Genomic DNA, 21,413 nt, shown 5'->3' on the forward strand with positions numbered 1-21,413 from the left:
AATTCTCACAATTTTCGCAATAAGCCATTAGAGTAGCCAACCATGACTTTATTTTTGTGATACTCATATTTGAAATTCTGATATTTATTGTGCAAGTTATAGACTACATAACAACATGTAACTTTTTCTAGGCTCATGCACTATAGCATTTAAACTCACGAATGCAAGTTTTAATTTTTTATTTATTTAGAATATTGTAAATTTTAATAAATAATAGTTCAGATAGTAGTGGGTCACAACACTTTATCCGTCGGTTAAAAATTAAATAGCTGTCAGTCGGACAATGTATATATGTGTATTGACTATTGAGTTTATTAATCCATACCTATAATCTATACCTACCATATCAAATCAAATACCTAGTATTGTACGCAAAACAAACAACCTAATCACGTTTATTTAAACACGATCGCATGATTATCTGTTTTATAACCATTATCGAAAAAAATATGCATTTACGACTCGATTTCCTCAATCCAAAGTAAAATTTAGGAAACAATTACGCTTAATCATGTGTTAATTGAAACAAAATCTAGTTTAAATTCGTTAGTCGTGAACGAAACGACCTCAGATCGAAATATAAAATAACAAAGGTCACAAACTATCATGTTATAAATGTTTTTATCTTGTGTTTTTATTGCTAATGTAAATTACTTTCACGATAAGCTTTGGAATTATGGTCGATACATTATCGTATTATTGCGCGGTTTAGGCGATTTAGCTTTTAGAATTATAATTACTTAATCGTTTTAATATACGTCACTTGGAATTTCTAAAATGGATTAACTGATCATTCCTCAAAATATTTATTCATATAAGTCATATTAATTAACGATATCACTAAATGAAGACATTTCAAGCATAGTTTTGACATCCTTACAATTAGCTAATGTTAATTTTTAAATAATAAACGTTGAAGAATTTATACAGATAATGGATACTTGGTATTGCTATTTATTGATGGAACTGCATTATAGAATACAAAACACTTTACTAATATTACTTGAAATGTTGAATTAAATTATTACCGGTTTAAAGATTTGTCATCAGAATAACGAAAAAGATGATTCACTTATATAAACCTCCAAAGTCAGTATTATGCGTTAACCTATATCTTTAATTCAGAGCGAATAAATATCACGTACTATTGAATCAATAATTCTATATTTACATTGTAATAATCCATCATCCATTAAGAACGGCAATTAATAATCCACTTATTACTGGAATTAATAAGTTTGATAATTATTATGTGATTTATTCCCTACATGGTGCCTAAGCATTACCTGAATCGCTTACATCCCATACGTGCTGATTGTCTCATTACATCGCCATTATATATAAATAATTCAGCTTATAAATAGAAAAAGAATGCCATTTGAGTTAATTAGCGAAGCATTTTTGTCGCATCTTCATTTACACTCATCATATTACTTATATGGATGGCACCAAAATTATATTTAAATAACATAATTTTGTATCCAATTAAGAAAATTATATGTAGCAGGGTCAAAACGACCCTAATTGTATACGTAGTATATTATTATTAGTCTGTGCTAATATGGAACTTAAATGAGGAAATAATGAGTCCTCTTTCACGCCTCAAATAGAAGGTAAACAGAATGCATCATTTCGATGAAGATTTATAAATAATTCGCAAATGTAATGTAAATTGGGTATTTTTTCTAATCCTTGACGTGATTCGAGATTTTTCTAGATGAATGCGTCAGAACTATTTGAACACTAAATATTAGTTTAAGTACACGGAGGTTAATTGTATCGTGCTCTGAGCATTAAATTTAGTTAACTGAACGTCCCAAACTAAACTTGGATAAATTGGTTCCTATAGTTTGTTTGTAAGCTATTTAAGTGTACCTTGAAAAAAAGGGATGTCCTGTTTGCTAGGAACGATATATACGACAGAATAATCTTAAAATATTTAAAGTTTTTTTAATATTATTTGAGGTAAAGATAAACTGAGTGATAAATAAAACATTGACTAAAATAACTACTTAAAAAAAATATGTGTAGTAAAATTGAGTGTAGATGTTTATAGAATCGATTGAAGTCAGATTAGTTTGGCATATTGCTTGATGCTGGAAATTAAGAAAATGTTACAACAGTACGGTCTATACGTATATAATAAATAACATAGTACCTTCCTAATGTAAAAAGCTCTATTTTCCCGATCTCTTAAAACTAATCAGTACACCTTAAATTACAATAACAAATGACAATCATAGGAATTAAAAATACAAGCGATTAAAAATTTCACTGATCTCTACAGCAAGTAACAGGTGACAACCCTGGTTCTTGAAAACAGCCGTGGGGTTGTAGTGCTTTATAACTTCTTCCAGATTGTATTATAGTTGAAACAAAGTAATGAAACAGGACGAAGCTCGGAAGACGCAACCAGTGCCCTTGACACACTTTCGGGACAAACGCCTGGAACTTTCTCATTCCTTCCTAATTGTTTGTAATTAAGTGTAATGGCGCATTTTAGAACATTAAAGCAATTATATTCACAATCCATCAAATATTTGATCGCTGCTTCGTCAATGATTTTGCAATTTTCTTCTGTATTACCTAGCATTATTACGATGTCATCATTGTTAATGTTCAACAAATTGGACACTAATGAAAAATCTTCATTAGGCAAATAGTTACCGACGAAAAGTTTGAAGATTTTACGATTTGACAAATGGAAGAAATCTTTATTTGGATTAGGCAAAACAATTTCGTAAGTAAATCTCTCTAAGTGATTGAGTTTTGCCGCATTGTTAGGGATGGTAACAAAAAAAAACTTAAGGCTTGATGTTTACACAATTGAAAATGTGGTGCATTAAATGAAATTCATACATGATTTCGATTAGAATTTTCTTACCTGTATCTTACAAAATGAAATACGCACTTATAAAAAAAGAATCCTCAGCACAGCTAATATTGTCGATTCACTAAACATATGATAAAAAATAAAAAAATTCCTTTGATTGATATCAAAACCTTAGCTATTATCATTCATAGACCCTCTTTTTATTAACAATAGCAACTGATACGTTCGAATAATCAGAGTACATTAAAATTGATTATACGTCAATTTGTTTTTATTACTCTATAAAAGAATTGTTGTCTAAGCGTTCTTCCATACGTTTTCCACCTTTGACTAGCGGCCTGTAAATTCTTCAGTCTGAACATAACGAGCTCTTGAGTTGAACACAGCTGGTAAATCTATAAACAATCTAAACAAAGTATTGTATTAGTGGTGCATTGAATAGAAGCAATTCATTTATTTACCAATGGATAGATTCTTTTATAATACAGTCAGTCATTACTTAGAGTTCATGTATTTTCACTGATATCTTTAGAAATCCGTATTTCAAGAACTACTATCAGGTTTACAAACATTGAATAGAATATTCAAAAAAATTGTGTAATAGTGAGCTATTTAATATTATTAAGGCGTTAATGGCCTATTAATATTAATTATTCTTATTAGAAACGAATTTGGTATTTCAATTATCTTATGTACTTGATATTAAAATACCGGTAGAAATTACTCAAAAATTTATCAGAATTATAAGAATGGACATATTTATGTAACTTTAATCCAGTGATTTTTCTTTATATTTTGTTGCACATATTAATATAAAATGTATTTTGTTGCAGAGCGAATCGAGCTACACCTCTTCGGAAGAGGGCTGCGGCAGCGGAGAGCGCCACGCCGTGCTCAGCTACGAGCAAGTGAGGAGACTGAATGATGTTATGGACGAAGTCGTCGCCATACACGGCCGAGGCAACTTCCCGACCCTGCACATTCGTCTGCGCGAGCTGGTGGCGGGCGTCCGCGCGCGTCTGGAAGCCGCGCAGACAGAGGGCGGGGCGGGCATCACTGTACGGGACGTCCGTCTCAACGGCGGCGCCGCCAGCCACGTCCTCACCGACCATCCGCAACCTTTTTCTGACATCGACCTCATATTCACCGCGGAACTGCCCACAGCGCGCCACTGCGATCGTGTCAAAGCCGCAGTCCTTGGACATCTATCCACACTGCTGCCCGCCGCGACCCCCCGCCGCCGGGCCACTCCAGCCGGCCTCAAGGAAGCCTACGTCTCTAAAATGGTTCGAGTAAACTCAGATGGTGACCGCTGGTCGCTGATTTCACTGGGAAACTCGCGCGGCCACAAGTCCGTCGAACTCAAATTTGTCGACACGATGCGTCGCCAGTTTGAATTCTCCGTAGATTCATTCCAAATTGCACTGGATTCTTTGCTTGCATTCCACGAATGCGCTCAGTTGCCGATCGGAGAGAACTTCTACCCGACTGTAGTTGGGGAATCGGTTTATGGTGATTTTCATGAAGCACTTTGGCATCTATCTGAAAAATTAATCGCTACGAGACAGCCTGAAGAGATCCGCGGTGGTGGCCTGTTGAAGTATTGCGCGCTGCTCGCGAAAGGCTACAGACCGGCGCGGCCTGACAAAATCAAGACCCTGGAGCGCTACATGTGCTCAAGATTCTTCATAGACTTCCCAGAATTGGGACAACAACGAGCCAAACTTGAGGCATACCTCCGAAATCACTTTGTTGGCCGAGAAGAAGAGGCGCTAAAGCACAGGTAATTTTATTTTATTATGTATTATTTTTTTGTTTTTCATGATATTTCATATTAGATATCATTCAGAATTTGATGTACCTTTGTTTTTCCATAGTAATGCCTCTGTTTTTAGGGTTTTTTTTTAATCTGTAGTATATGAGAGAATCCATATAAGTCAAAGTGATCGTATATTCAATACTATTACAAATTAGAATAACCGCAGACATTTCACTGTACCCTAGACTGCAGTACATTGAGTAATAGATACTTTAAACACGTACGTTTTTCCACTTAACACACAGTTCCTTTACGATGTAATATAACCCGTTTTTCTGGTTTCATATAACATGACATTGGATTCTAGAGAGCTTTTTAGATTACCACAATTATTTAAAACCAGTCTAGACTTGTTGCCAAGGGCAAAGATTCGGAATACAATCCTCGATATATTTCTAAACATTGAAACCTTTTTGTACTTTAGATATACTTATTCTATAGTTTCATTTAAATGCTCGTCCCATCTTAAACACTTTTTGTGATACTTTATTTATACTTCATTTTCACGACTCTTTCGTTCTATTTGATAGTTTTTTGTATGGTTACGTCTTCATCTTATCGAATATTCGTTATTAAATTAAAGATAAATCAGGAGTCCAAGCATCCATCATATCCATTAAAATTGTCAGCAAATTTGGACGTATTCTTGTTGATTATTTATAAAGGTAATCCGGAACAAGTTATCTAGATGGTTCATGTTTGTCAGGTACCTGACGCTGCTGCACGGCGTGGTGCGCGAGTCCACCGTGTGCCTGATGGGGCACGAGCGGCGCCAGACGCTGGCGCTGATCGAGGCGCTGGCGTGCCGCGAGCTGTGCGCGCGCGCGCCGCTGCTGCTGCCCGCGCTGCCCGTGAGCGTGCCCGTGCTGCCGCAGTACTACGTGTGCGTGTGCGCGGCCTGCGTGCCGTGCGCGGCCTGCGCCTGCTGCGACTGCTGCCGCCCCGCGCTCTGCCCGGCGTGACCGCCGCGACCGACCGACCATGAATTTAGTGCCAAATGTATATAATTATATGTATATGTGTATACGCTACGTGTATATAGTGTGAGATCGCGCGCGGTTACGCTCTGCGTCAATTCGATGTTGCTCACTGTACCCGGATCAATTGTTGTCAATTCGCGCCCGCGTCCCGACCCCGCCCCCGGCGACTCCGACGCGTCACTCATATTCCACTAGATAGGACGCCCGCTGAGGCGTGACGTAATTTTTAGTCGTACTCCTGTCGTGTTAGTTGCTTAACATGTCAGCAGTACGGAAATTACAGATCACGCGACGATCGAGGACGATGCGGCCCGACGGTCCGCCCGCGAAAGACTAGTTAGTTATTTTTAAGCTTATGTTTAGATCGTCTCCGATAGTGTTATGGCATGTCTCTCTTCATAATGATCGCGCGAGCGATTGACATACTCGTCTCATTCATATTCCTAAGAACATCTTCCCCTATCTGGCGAAAGACAACTGTGAAATGTTCGGTTGTTATGATCATTATGCAATGGCGTCCAACCGAACGCACACACCTGAATCTTTCGTGAGCTAGCCATCTACCATCTTTACCACACACATTCTCCTCCAACCCACACACACACACACACGCACGCACACACACAGTCCCGATCAACTGGCCTTGAAACGCGACAAGGACGTAAACATCCAAATTTAAACATAGTGAGTAAAAAACAGGATTCAGACGCGGAGTTAGGTATAAAACTGGGCTCAATCTTGAGTAACTATTTTGAGGTCAAAGAAACGTTTCGTTCCTCGTTGATATAAACGACCTATTTTAATAGCTATTTATTAATCTATATAAATGTATGTATACACTTCTTTCATAGTTATCTAGTATTGTATACGAGTTATTGTAATACCAAAATGTAAAAAAAAAATACGAAAAATAATTATAAAAGTAAGTCGTGTACAATACGAAGATTATCTTTTTATATTAAACACCATATAAATATTTTAAGAACATTTACAAGTAGTAAATTCATGTAACAGAGTACTTAGAAACATGTTTTTTATTAATTTTAAACGTCTCAATAAATAAAAACAGTAGTCGGTATGCAAAATTGTGATTTAATTGTTGTAGATTTAATGTTGTCGATGATTATATACCTACTTAACATATTATCTAGTTAAATTCGATAGAGAGATATATTATTGTTGTATTTAATATAGATATACGAATGGTGTAAACAGTGTCCGGCCAATGTGCATGTCTTATATAGTTGCCAACGCAAAGTTATATGTATATTGTATAGAAACGTAGCATGGATTAATTCTAAGTTTTTCTATTAAATCCGGAGTACTCAAGTACAACCTGCTTATCTTTAAGAAACTTCGGAACAATTAACGATTTTATGAACGAATTTTTCTATCTTGCTCACTATCGAACCAAAATTTGAGATCTCATTTTTATTAGCATTCGAATGTTGATTTGCCTCGATTGTTTTGTTTTACTTCGCTCTTGGTATGTACACTGTACTGCGTGCCTGCGTTCTTATCATAATGTTTTCATTTTATATTATAAATTGTTGTTATATTATCTATCATAGATTATAATATACCATAGATATGTAGATTATAAATGAAATATAGCTACGTAATATAAATGTCTATAATACTTATAAAAAATATAAACAGTTTGAAAACACATTATGTATGAACGCAGCGCTATTTTTGGACAATGTAGTACTAAAATAAGACCATGATCATGATGTACTTAGTAATGTAATTTAAAGTACATAATGTAGCTAACAAAAATTTAAACTATATTCCATTCTATTAAGAATATTATTACTAGTATTACGCCTGGGATACGTTGATGGAATTAGTTTAGAATGAAATAGATCGGTCGTATGAGTCAAATGTATTGTTTAACGATAGATTAAGACGTGTTTGTCGAATGCGAAGCCAGCCACAATAGTTTCGTTTCATGTTGATGAAGGAACTTTGTAGTACATATTGTGAAGTACACGATTCAAAGTGCACACTTGTCAAGATTTATCTTCTGTTGTAAAAACTATTTCTATGTTGTGTTTAATGCCTCACTCGCTATCGAGGCAGGCATCTAAGTTGTGATTTGTTATTTTTGTATCTTTACTATCATTTTCTGAATCTAATTATTCAAGCAAACATATTTACGACTGACGCACTGACACATAATAGACACAAAGTAATTCTGTACAATCAACAATGAACGGTTGACGTATCACTTGAGTGATTAGATTCGTGCATCTGTGATCGATCGGCACTTTTCTTTAAACTACCTCCTCGTAAGAACTTTACAGACAATGTTTTTAAGGAGCTGTAACGAATACTTAAACTGTTTTGCTGAGTGATGATTTTTAAGTTATGAAAAAAGCAAAGTCGTGACACAATGTGAACCTAAATCAAATTATTTCATTACGTTGATTTGTTGGGTACTAAAACTAATTGAGCGATAGTTTATATATTAAGTATTCGATACAGAATATTGTTTACGCCTGTTTACTTATCGAGCTCTTCCTTATCAACACTTGTGACGAATCGCTTCCATAACGGTCTAAATAATATTATTCTATATACAATTATAACGGAGAGACATGATGTAGTGTAGGCTTTATTTTTTCTATAGTTACCATCAGTTTTCAGCTAGCCTTACTTTAATGTTTAATTTTTAATTCTATTACTTATGCATTATACAGCGTTTGTGTGTGTTCATTTCATTCTGTTTATCAACTAAATCTTCCGCTGAATTTATGTTATCGGAGTAGCCGAGTAGGTACTTTGAATTTCAAGATACGAAACGTAAACCATAATTATTATTCCAATTGTTTAAATTATGCTCTCAAAATAATATTATTTATGGATCATAGAATCAACAAAGGAACAAATAAATTATATTTTTGTTAGGCATGAAAATATCTAATTTAGAGATGAAAGCACACAAACGCGAAACGAGAACGTTGCGAAAATTCGGTAACGCGAAATTACAGTTCGATATTACAATATAATTATTTGAAATTGTATTAGATCTGTTTATTTTTGGATATCGTTTCGAAGACTGAATAATGTTTCGTTTATAAGCCTAATTTGACGAGAAGTCAATAAACGAAATTACGCGTGTGACGTCATCACTTTGAGATGCGAGACGCGTGTAAGCAATAGTGAAAGTGCCGTGTCTCTTAATTAGGTGTGTTGATCTTTGACGACTACACGCCACTGCGATTTTTCTTATCAATCACGTCATTTTTATTTCTTCAAAGTGCAATAATAAGGCCTAAGTGTTCGGTAAGATGTTTCTGACCGTGCAGCTCATATTATGTAGTAAAGTTTATTAATTGTAGTCTTCTTTTTTTAAAAAGATTATTAAAGCATAATTTTATAGTAGAAATTTTCCAAGATTCAAAGTAATCCATGCATAAGGAATTTTTTTCAAGATTCCTAGAAATTAATGCATAATTGTTATTTTATAAGCTATTCATGTATTGAGTAGAATTTTGGATTCAAATAGGTAAATGTAAAAAAATCGCAGTTGCGTCGCATGTCGTGTCGTGCGCGTGTCGCAGTATTGTAGTATCGAACGCCGAAGCGACGCCGGGCGCGGCCGCTCATATGTTCCAAGCGTCCCCGCGCCCACCGGACTCTCTAGTTTAGGAGATGCTAGTACATAATGCCTTATGTTGTGTAAGCTTATAGGTTTATCAAATATATCTACTTAGTTATTATTTTTCTCTTCCGAGTTGCCTGTTTCGTATAACAAGAAGCGTCGATTCGCTGATGGGTTACATAATGTTTATATATTTGTGAAGAGTTTTAAGCTATTGTATAAATTTTACAGAAAACTAAATAAAAATGTTGTGAAAATAAATTATAAAAAAGTGATAAACTGTGACTTTGTGTTTTCTTTCCTTCTCCTTATTACCATCACCTGAAATAGTACCTACTTTTAAGAAATCTTATAATAATTAATCAGAGTACCTATGCACAATTTTATTAGTAACGAACAGAAAAACCCACATTTGTCTCTTTGAGTGGTTTATAAAACAATTGTTCATTTCTGGAAGAAACGAAATACATAACAAACAATACATAATATACAACAACAACTTAGGCACCTATTTCAATAAGATTTTAAGAACATAGGGGTAGGTTCGACCCCTACCATCGAATTAAATTTTACAATTATTGATAACTAGCGGTCCGCCCCGGCTTCGCCCGTGGTACATATTTACGTTTTCTCCACATAAGAACCATCCTCGTACTTCAAGGAATATAATAAAAAAAGAATTATCGAAATCGGTTCAGCCGTTCTCGAGTTATGCGCTTACCAACACATTTTGCGATTCATTTTTATATATAAGAAGAAGATAATGATTAGGGATAAATATTTCATACTTGTAGAATTTGTGATATAGAATCTCATATATTATCAAAATCAGTCTAGCACTTAAGGAATACCGAGAAAACGAATCTTGATGAGGCGTCATATACTTGATTACTTAATAAACTGATGTTTCCTTGCTTTATGAGGGCCTGCTATACATACATATTATAATGAACATATAAAACCTCTGATCACCGTCTTATTGGTCTATGCCAACTAAAGATTATGAGCAAGAAATATAGGATATTTTCAACTTTAATAGCAGACATGAGCCAGGAAATTGTTGGTGTTGGGTAAGTATAGCTGCTTGATCGGAGCCTGGTGCGGTGCCGGAGCAGGTGGAGCCTTCGATACGTAAACTATATAAGTATATTTTTCATAAGAAATTAGCTAATCTCTGTCGAAATTGATCTCTGACCGAGATTTTTTTTTTTTTTTTTTTTTTTTATACGTAGATAGGTGGACGTTTGACCCCAGTCCCACCTGATGGAAAGTGGTGACGAGATCTAAGGTGGTAAGTCACGCCCGCCTAGAAAGTGCCTGTTAATTCGTCTCTTGAAAATTCCCATGTTGTACTTCTCTGGAAAGACGGACGCCGGCAGAGAATTCCACTCTTTGGCAGCTCGCATTAAGAAGGAGGACGCAAAGCGTGCTGTGCGTGCAGTCGGCATTTCTACCAGATAAGGGTGGTATCCCGCCGTGCGCCTGGACGTTCTTAGGAAAAAAGGGGAAGCTGGGATAAGGCCATGTAATTCAGTTGCACATTCCCCGAAATGAAGTCGATAGAAAACTGAGAGACTGGCGATTTTGCGGCGATGACCAAGGCTCAGAAGCCGGTTTTCGAATAGCTGGTCGTTTCCAATAATTCGCTTGGCGCGACGTTCCATAGCTTCCAGAACATCGAGGTGACATTTGGCAGTACCTGCCCAGAGGTGGCAGCAGTATTCCACACAAGATCGAACTTGAGCTTGATAAAGAGTTAAAAGCTGTTCAGATGTGAAATACTGCCGCACCTTAGCTAGTATGCCAAGTTTTTTGGCTGCGAGTTGAGCTTTGGACGTAATAAACTGGCCAAAGTTGAGGGTTGGCGATAGTGAAACTCCAAGCATTTCTAAGTTGTCGGCTAGTTCTATCGACACACCGCGGAAAGAGGGAGTTAAGGTGAGGGGACTCCTCTTGGCAGAAAAAAGACACGCCTGTGTTTTGGCAGCATTAAACTTCACTAAGTTGGCATCTCCCCATTGAGATACTTTTTGTAGAGTCTGGTTTATTCGCTGCACCATGGCTTCTCTCTCGTTCTGGATGGTAACAGCAGTTGCACGAGCATTTGAAAGGTATCTCTCCACAACCGTACAATCGTCTGCATAACCAAAGATGTTTGATTGGAGAAGGTCATTTATATGTATCAGAAAGAGAGTTGCGGAGAGAACAGACCCCTGAGGTACGCCGGCGTTGATTGCCAATTTATTAGACGAGCAGCCGTCGATGACTACCCGAATAGATCGTTCCCTCAAGAAGTCGGCTATCCAAGCTATGAGGACTGGAGGTAAGCCGTAAGAAGGGAGCTTGCTTAGAAGGGATTCGTGCCAAACCTTGTCGAAGGCTTTTGAGATATCCAATAATACAGCTAATGCTTCACCATGGTTCTCAATGGCTTCTCCCCATAGGTGCGTGGCGTGTACTAGAAGGTCGCCAGTTGATCTTTTAGGGCGAAAACCGTATTGCCGATCGTTCAGTAGATCGTTGGCCTCTAGGTACGCGAGAAGTCGATAGTTCAATGCACGTTCCATAATCTTACATAGTAAGGACGTGATTGAAATCGGACGGTAATTGCACGGATCAGCACGACATCCCTTCTTAGGCACTGGCTGCACGTTGGCAAGCTTCCAAGCCTTAGGTACAATTCCAGACGAAAGGGAAAGGCGAAATAGGCGTGTCAGAATAGGAGACAACTCGGGTGCACAGGTCTTCAAAACCACTGCAGGAATCCCGTCGGGCCCACTGGCTTTATTCACATCAAGATTTTTCATAATTTTTAATACTTCTTTGTTGGTAATACGAATTTTTGACATGTGTGAGCCACGGTGGGGTATTATCGGTGGACTTAAATTGGTATCGTCGAGATGAGAATTATTAGCAAACAGTGAGGCCAGAACATCGGCTTTCTCTTTTGCTGTATGAGCCAGGTTACCGTCGGGTTTCAAGAGTGGTGGAAGTGAAGACTGAGAGAAGTTAGACTCAATAGCTTTTGCTAGAGACCAAAAAGCTTTGCTACCGGGTGGATATTTTGCAAGCTTTTCACCTGTCCGACGGATATGTTCATGTCGAGCTTTTTTCAAAACTTTTTTGCATGACTTGGCCGCTCTATTGAAGGATCTCTTTTTAGCACCAACATCGGGTAATTTGCGAGTTCGAGCATCGACCCATGCTTTGAAGGCGTTCTGTTTAACATGATCAGCTTGCCTACATTCCTTATTAAACCATGGTCTAGCTTTGTCAACCGCGAGAACGTCAGAGAATGGAATGTAATATTCCATTCCCTGACGGATAACGTCGGCAACATCGTCTGCAACTTTCGATGGGTCGGTGGAGGAGAAACATACTTGCCGCCAGGGATATGATGCAAAAAAGTGACGCATCTCGTCCCAATCAGCTGACTTGTATCTCCATATTCTTTTTCTTCCTCTTATAGTGCTGTCTGGAGGAGAATATGTCGACACTGACTTAACCAGACAGTGGTCGGATGATCCCAGTGGAGCGGAAACCGCAACCACATATCGGTCTGGTTCAGTTGTCAGAAAAAGGTCAAGACAATTAGCTGTGTGGTCTTCAATATCCGGGACCCGAGTAGCTTCATTTACCAGCTGGTAAAGGTTGAAAGATGTGGCGAAGTTAAACGTCTCTTTTCCAGCATGGTCAGTCTTCTGGAATGGGTATAGCCAGTCTGCATGACACGCATTAAAATCTCCCAAAAAGACGAGTTGGGCTGTAGGGTATAGTTCCTGTGTGCGGTCTGCTGCTTCACTGAGGTAATTGAATAGACGAGTTGTCTCAGAATTTCCGCTATGCGATCGGTAAGCACATGCATACACAATTTTTTCACAGCCTGTATCGACGAGGGCCCATAGGACAGAGAAACTGGGTTCTTCAAGGTGACGGAGACGCAATAGGCAAATGTCATCGCGGACATAAACACATGTGCCTGCCTTGGGCTGAAAGTTGTATTCAAGAGCATAACCGGGGTACATGAGGTATGTCGCGTCAGCAGGACACTTGATCTGAGTCTCCGTGAGAAATAGTAAGTGAGGCTTTTCTGTCTCGAGATGGTGGTGGACAGCGGTGAGATTGGAGTGCAGACCTCGAATATTTGAGAGGTGCACTGTTAAAGAGAGGATGTGCAGCCGCTGAGAAAACTTACTACTTTTATGGACCTTTTTCATGTTTTTATTTGGAATGGACGAAGAATAGGCGGGGAGATAAATAGTAATTGGATTAGGCTTCACGAATAGAGCCTCCTAAGTGAGCAAAGATTTGTACACTTATGGGAGTCTAGATTGGAGACTGCGGGGACGCCCGAAACCCCCTGAATATCGCCAACGGGTCCTCTCGTCCGGTCGCCAACCGGCACGTTGGAGCCAACTCAGGATTATACACAGGCGGCGGGGCAGCCTTTCACGGGTGGCTAACCCGCTAATTGGGCCCCCTACAACCTGCGGTCGGCCAGCGGTTAACCGTTTCTTCGGATCCCGCTACCCTCCACATCTAGACACCCGGCGACGAAATACTATGCCACTGGATTCGACTCATAGACGTAAAGCAAATTATCCAATACATTTATCATCCCAAATGGTTTCACCAGACCTCACACCGGAACACGACAACGCTGTGAACATCATCGCTTGGCGGCATGGCGTCGTCAGGTGGGTGGTAACTAGCCACGACATAAAGTCTCCCACCAGAATAAGAATGCTCGTTTTGCACAACCCAGGGGGCACGTGTAGGGAATCAAGTGTTAACACCTACGGACGCGAGCATTAGCGCCCCCCAAAAGATTCCATCAAAAGAACTATAGCTGTACACTACCTACAAACAAAAACAAGCTTCTTATAAACACAAGTTACGTAACATCAATTTGCATCTAATTAAGCCAGAAAGGACACAACTACTGAATGAAAAGACATTGAGTGTCAAACATTCAAACTAGCTCTATAAAAATATTTAAGTTTTTACACCGGCATAAGCAGATCACGCCATAGACAGGCTGTGAAGGCGAGAGCTATCAATATTCCTTAACGACTAATTAAAATATTGGCGAATCATGTAACATACGATTTGAATAAGTTAATCCGTTAATAATAAAGCTTGTTTCATAATAACGCAGTCTAAGAAAGGCTATTAATAATTTTCCTAGTTTAATTAAATCCATTTCACTAAAAGTCTCATCACTATGAGACAAGCTATGAGAGAAAGATTCATGAATTATTTACCGATTATATTACGTTTAGTTTAGCGCTTAAAATGCCCATTAATTTAGTACAAATTTATATTTTTACTATTAACATTTATATCGAAATTACATCGAACAAAAACTACAAAATAATTTGATAGTGAGTCATTTTTAATATGTACCTACTAACCTTATTGCATACTTTGTTTAAAACGCGTAACATTTGATAGTCAAAATGTCTCATGTGTTCTATTAAATACTGACTATTTTTAAAAAGTTATTAGAGAAACATTGAACAATCCAAATATAAATCCGTTCAGTAATTAGTGAGTTAGAAGTACCTATCACGACTTTTTTTGTGGTAACTAACACGAGCCGCTCGTCCAGCCTCCGCCCGGGCTGACCCGGATAAATATGTAATAAAATATAGTCTATGTGACTCAGGACAGATGTAGCTTTCTGCTGGTGAAAGAATTTTGAAAATCGGTCGAGTAGTCTTTGTGTGAAAATATTAAAAACATACATACAAAAACACAATTGTTTCTTTCTAATATTAATCTTAATATAGATAGATACACGATGTTACAGAAAGATATAAACGTAAAATAAGATTCCAATTGCTGGTTGGAAGAACTTCAAGAAAGCTAGCCGTTACAGCGGTTGCAGTCCAAGTTTACAAGCAATCAGAACTTTGTTTCTGTACACAAGATCCGAATTCTGTTTTTCAAGAGCACAGTCCACAAAACTCGATTAGAAACTACGAGATAAATGAGAGTTTTATATGTTTACAGTATGAATAACTGATCTGAAAAGTTGAATAGTTTAAATGAGTAATTGGAAACATTCAATATACAGGGTGTCCCACTGTTGGTATACTAAGCTCAAAGGAGGTTATAGTTTTGCATACGCTGAGTACGTAAAAAATAATTAAAAAATTCCAGATTCATTTTTTTTTTCAAATAGATGAATTCTTAAAACTCTATGTGTACACCCATAACAAGCGAGCCGCCCAACTTTGCCACCAGCACGTGAGCTATCGTTTAAGATTATGTTTTCATAGATAAAATGCTCATATAAGAGAAGCGGTATATGCCGGCTGCGCGAAGCTAGAGAAGAAAACATGGATTTTCAGGAAAAATTTAGCAAAAAATTTTGGACGTAATTTTTTTTTTAAGTATTTTTTACGTGATCAGTGTATGCAAAACTACAAGTTCCTTCGCGCTTAGTATACCAATAGCGGGACACCCTGTATACGTTTTTAGATAATATGTGTAACTCTGATGTTTCGAGTACATATAGACATTACAATGAAATTTAGCACACATATAGATGGTAACTTGGATTAACACATGCGGGGTTTTCTGTGAAAATGCGGGTCAAGCCGCGGGCTACATACATATTATTTATGAGCAAAGTGCGAAAAATTACGAAAATAATCCATAATAAAACTTTTCGATTTCTAAATATATGAAACACAAAATTATTCGTCCACCTGTCTCTTTGCTTACTCTGCTACAAAAAAATCTGGAAAAATGAAAAAAAAATTACACGAAGCTTGTGTGAATTCAGCCTTACCAAGGACTGACGTCAAATCACATTTCGTAAGCATTTAATATACATCTGTCGTTAACGGTGTGCTCTAGATACAAGCATGCATTTACCATACTGGTACATTTACCTATACTGTAACCCTTAATTCTGTATCTAAGCAAAAGGCTTCGGAATTATGCGGTGCTCTTAATTATTATTATAGACAGACACGTTTGACGTTGATAGTTTTGGTTTCACTAATCGATGTTGAAGGGAAATTAAGTAGAAGACTATCGTCTGCAATAATGTAAAAATGATCCTTATAATTTTAAATCATAATATTATTATCTTTGGGGGAGGCCTATGTCCTGCAGTGGACGTCTTAAAAGGCTGGAACGAAACGGAACGGAATATTATTTCCTATAAGCCCATGATGCCCTCATGTAAACACATTTACATGAATGTTGAGGAAAGATATAAGAAATATTTTTAGAATAGCTAAAAATATTTGATGTACATACGGAAGCGATTTATCTGACATTTTGGTATAGATGTAAACGCATACATTTTGACCTGAAATAAACCATAACTTTCAATCAAGTTTACAAAAATAAGACAAAATGCCTGTTCATAATGATTTCCTTTAAAAAAAAATGAGTTCCAACTACAGTTTTTCCTACTAATTTGTACCGATCTATAGACTATAAGCATAGTGTAAAGAGAACATGCTATAAGAGACTAAATCCAGAGAGATTATTCTCAACCATTCCTATTAACTATCTGTTTATAATTGCGAATAAAACACACATAGTTATAATTAATAAATTGCAATGCCAGATACAAGACCTGCATTAGCAATAAATCAGTCACTTTAAGTTATAATGAAATATAGTATCAATTACGTTTAAAAATACTAATTTCTTCATAATTGCCACACGGCGCCAATATAAATCGAGTCACTTCATTAATGTTGACACACACATACAGAAACAAATACATATATTGATAACGTTCTCGCTGATTTTGTTATCAAATGCTTATTTTGGCCTATTTTAAAAGCTCGGATTTGTTGTAACCATGGTTTTTGCAGGAGCGAGACTGAATTTATTTAATGAATTGGAATAACTCAATTCGTATCTCGATTCTGTATATCTGGCCTTTCACATGAGGTATTTTAGAATTAAAAAATATATAATAAAGCTCAAGATTTTGTATATATTACTACTTGAATGCTACCCTCAGACTCTACTTACCACTGGTCCCATTCATCATTCTGCGTACTGCTGCCTGAAAACGTATACTCTGTTTCTCTAGTTTAGATTTTACTAAATGTAGAAGACTATATAGTGACACCTGAGAGCTATAGTGCGCCTTTATGTTATAAAAAACATTATGTACATTGCTTTTATGTTTTAAAAATTATTTTAGAGGCGAGCTTTTTTTCGTAAAATATTCACTTTTTATATTTTTACATACCTAAATATAAATATAAAAAAAAATTACTATCGTTACTAAGAAATTATCTAAGTATACTTAGGCATAAACATAGACACCCTAGTTCACGTATAACCGTAAAAGAAATGTAATTCTAAAATCTGGAACATTTATTCCATATTTTAAGGCGTGTTTTTCAGTTCAGGTTCAATGTTCGCTTTCAAAATGACCGCATATTCTGGAAATTTCTGGTCAAATTATTCTTGTTTCAGCGTGTTTTGTTTTGAAATTAACTATTTTATAGAGGATTTTATATATGACTAGCTGTTGATCGTAGCGTGATGATATTATAGCCTTCCTCGATAAATGATCTATCTAACACCGAAATCATTTTTCAAATCGGACCAGTAGTTCCCGTGATTAGCGCGTTCAAATAAACAAACAAACTCTTCAGCTTTATAATATTAGTATAGATATAGTTTATAACAGAGGTAAATTAATTATGACTTACGGAAATAAATACGGAATTTTTTTCAAAGCATTCAGAAAATCACCACGGTTCTTCTGATGGTGTTCAGTTGTGGTGTTCAGTTGAACATTAAAACAGAAAACGCCTCGATAATTATTTATTATTATTTTATTATTAGCCTTTGTTCGGACTTTACATATGTGTGTAGTTATATATGCTCGGTTTGACCCATTTTTGCGTGTCCGTTTGCCAGTTGGCAAAGGCCTCCTCCAATCTCTTCCATTCGGGTCTCACTAAGGCCACTCTACCCCAGGTTGTACCCGCTACCTGTCTAATGTCGTCATCCCATCTTTTTTAATCGATAATTATAAACTAATATTAATCTAAAGCCCTTATCATCCCGCTTATCTTTTATGTATATTAACAAACAAATTCAACGGTCAACGAATTAAGCACGCGTGTATACATAATTGCAATCAGATATAATAATAGTGCATTATTAACCGATCTGTTGTCAACATGCAGTAATGACCTTTTGACAGAAAACTTTGTTAATGATAATTTATACTACTAATAACACGAGGCTCGATAACAGCTTCAGGCTGGTGGCACATGGGAGGCGATAAGCGAGGAGCGAGGATGCTACAGCGTTTTATACAGGGTGTCCCACTGTTGGTATACTAAGCTCAAAGGAGGTACGTAAAAAATAATTAAAAAATTCCAGATTCATTTTTTTTTTCTAATAGATGAATTCTTAAAACTCCCACACAACCCATAACAAGCGAGCCGCCCAACTTTGCCACCAGCACGTGAGCTATCGTTTAAGATTATGTTTTCATAGATAAAATGCTCATATAAGAGAAGCGGTATATGCCGGCTGCGCGAAGCTAGAGAAGAAAACATGGATTTTCAGGAAAAATTTAGCAAAAAATTTTGGACGTAATTTTTTTTTTAAGTATTTTTTACGTGATCAGTGTATGCAAAACTACAAGTTCCTTCGCGCTTAGTATACCAATAGTGGGACACCCTGTATAATGCCACGATTTGTTACCTCATTTTTGTGACTGGCAATATTTTACACAGTAAAGTTAAAAGAAGGAACAAAAGGAACCATCTAGGTATAGGTACTTATTACTTGTAATCACAAATAGAACATAAGTTCTGGCCTACCAGGCTACCACACCACCAATTTTTTTTGTGTTAATACGCGGTGGTGGCTTGCTTCCATAAAAATTTTTATTTGTTATCATTGACTCATTGAGTGATTTTTACGATGGTATTATTGGCAGCCCTATGAGATATCTAAATGTAATTACTCAACATATTAAATGCGACTGGTTCATCACTTTCGTGCTGAATAAATCAAAATATCAACTGTTAAAACTTTAAATATCACTATTACTTTAAATATCAACTTTAACAGTTTTTCGATTATGATGTAGATTTTTCAATTATTTGGGTCATAGTAAAAAAATCTTTTCTTTTGCGTACATGCGACAATCTGTGACATTCTCCGTATAAACTACACAAATAGTCGAAAAATAGTCGCCCGACTGTCGCTTATTCGCACGTGGTGAAGCAAGTTCCTAAGAATTGTTTTAGATCGTATAATCTTCAACTAATTAAGTAGTAATTACATTATGAATGATAATGAACAGTATTTATATAAATAAGAACAGTTTGTATGTTTGCTACAAAAAAAAATCGCTTCAAGCATTTAGCTTCGCTCGCCTTTAATTATTTAATATTTTAATATTTATCTAACTACTACAAAATTAACATTATTTCCAAATTTTGTAAAAGTACCTAATTATATTTTTTAAGTAAGTTTATGATTAACCTAAGCTCATAACACAACAAAACAACATCTATTTTTTAAGTCATATTTTCTCCATTCGTAACAGAATCACCCCACTTTAACCTTCACAAAGCTGCATACAAGTGGCACCAGGTTGCAAACTATCTAACCAATGAATCGTAAACATAAAGAAAGCAATAACAAAATGCAGGGCAACGACTGAAGTATGCCCTCATGACGTCCACGGTTATCGACACGCATCCTGACCTGTGAGATTATAGTAATCGTATTGGAGACCAATATTGACGATTGATCTTAAAACTGAATTAGCTATTTGTACTACGCGTAATAATTGTTCTATTCTGGTCAGACGTTCAGAAAAGGAATTAGCTCGCTATTTGTACAATGCAAAATATGATGGTTCTATTTATCTGGTTTAGAAAAGTGTGGAATTTAGAACTGAATAAGCACGCTATTTGTACTATTCATGAATAATATTATAATGAATTGTTCTTAATACTGGGCCTGATAAAGGGCGTGTGCCTTCGCTGTAGGTGAGAAAATTATTATATAAGTCCTCTTCCAAGGGGAGGATAAGCGTATTAAGCCGTACGGTTAGTGAACTGAAAAAATCAAGGAAAGCATAAAAATATGAATATCCACTTGTATTCATCAAGATACAGTTCTATTTCTAGACCATACAACTGTGCAATGGCTATGTTGATAAAAACCACAAGTCGTAATAATTAATAATGCAAGTATTGCAACACCGTAAATTAAAGTTGAATTATTCTTTTAATTCCTACGAAAACCACGCCAACTCGTAATTTATCCAAATAATTTAAGTTATGTGACTAATGATGATCAGAAACCCATATTTTATAACATACATTTTTTATATCTATTTCAATTTTATTTACCTAGTTACAACAACATCGTGGAATCGTCCTTTATTTAATTGGTATACCATAGACTAAGTAGAAAAAAACCTGTGAATTAAGCTCCTACCAACCTAGGTGACAAAACATTTACTTTCTGCGAAAGACCTGACCTGGGTAGCCCTCAGTAATAAACATCCCAAAACTTTGTTCCTCACAGGACATTAAATCTTACCGAAACTTTGTACGGAACCATATAAATTAACCTAGATTATCCATGTTTATTAGCTGGACAAATTGCCAGATTATAACTGTACAATACATTATCAGAACTGCCACAAGTAGGTTCTTAATGCACTTTATCTATGACATAAAACGAGTAAGTATTATGTAAACAGATAAGATCTGTCAGCTTTGATTCGCGTGTTGTTAGGCTCGGAATGGACGGACGACTTTTTTGTTCGATGTATGAGACATATGCCTTCGAAGGCTTGATCGTGACTTTATCTATTTATAAATAACTTTTGATTGAATAGTGCGAGAAATTTGAATAGAAAATACGAATTGGATATGCTCTCTAGCAGTCAAATGATCTTGTGTTGGCAGGTAAGTATATTAAGTATACAGCAGTTAAGTTAAAAGCATGGTCAAAGTATGCGAATTAAAAGTCCAAAATTTTTGTGACATTTTGAGTTAAACAAAATAATGTTATTATATTATTAATAATATTATTTGTGATAACATAACACAAATGCGATAAAGACAATCTTTTTTGAATATTAATAGTTAATACCTACTTATATTGTATTTATTATTTAACTTACATGTAAGTACAATTTTA

At 36.3% G+C, this 21,413-nt stretch overlaps 1 protein-coding gene across 2 annotated transcripts in view; it reads left to right on the forward strand.

Moving 5' to 3' along the window:
* LOC149904989 (terminal nucleotidyltransferase 5C) overlaps nucleotides 1-8,397 on the forward strand; it is a 186,871-nt gene extending 178,474 nt beyond the window's left edge. For both annotated transcript variants that reach the window (XM_090106722.1, XM_090106723.1), the window contains 2 exons: nucleotides 3,667-4,616; nucleotides 5,359-8,397. In XM_090106722.1, the coding sequence (XP_089962848.1) occupies nucleotides 3,667-4,616; nucleotides 5,359-5,614 (1,206 nt within the window). In that variant the 3' untranslated portion in view covers nucleotides 5,615-8,397. The remainder of the gene's footprint in view (nucleotides 1-3,666; nucleotides 4,617-5,358) is intronic.
* Nucleotides 8,398-21,413: the final 13,016 nt, after the last annotated feature.

Source organism: Colias eurytheme, chromosome 10, assembly GCF_061535395.1.
Source record: "Colias eurytheme isolate Ceu_HAF_F1 chromosome 10, ilColEury1 Martin Lab GWU primary, whole genome shotgun sequence".
NCBI lineage: Eukaryota > Metazoa > Arthropoda > Insecta > Lepidoptera > Pieridae > Colias > Colias eurytheme.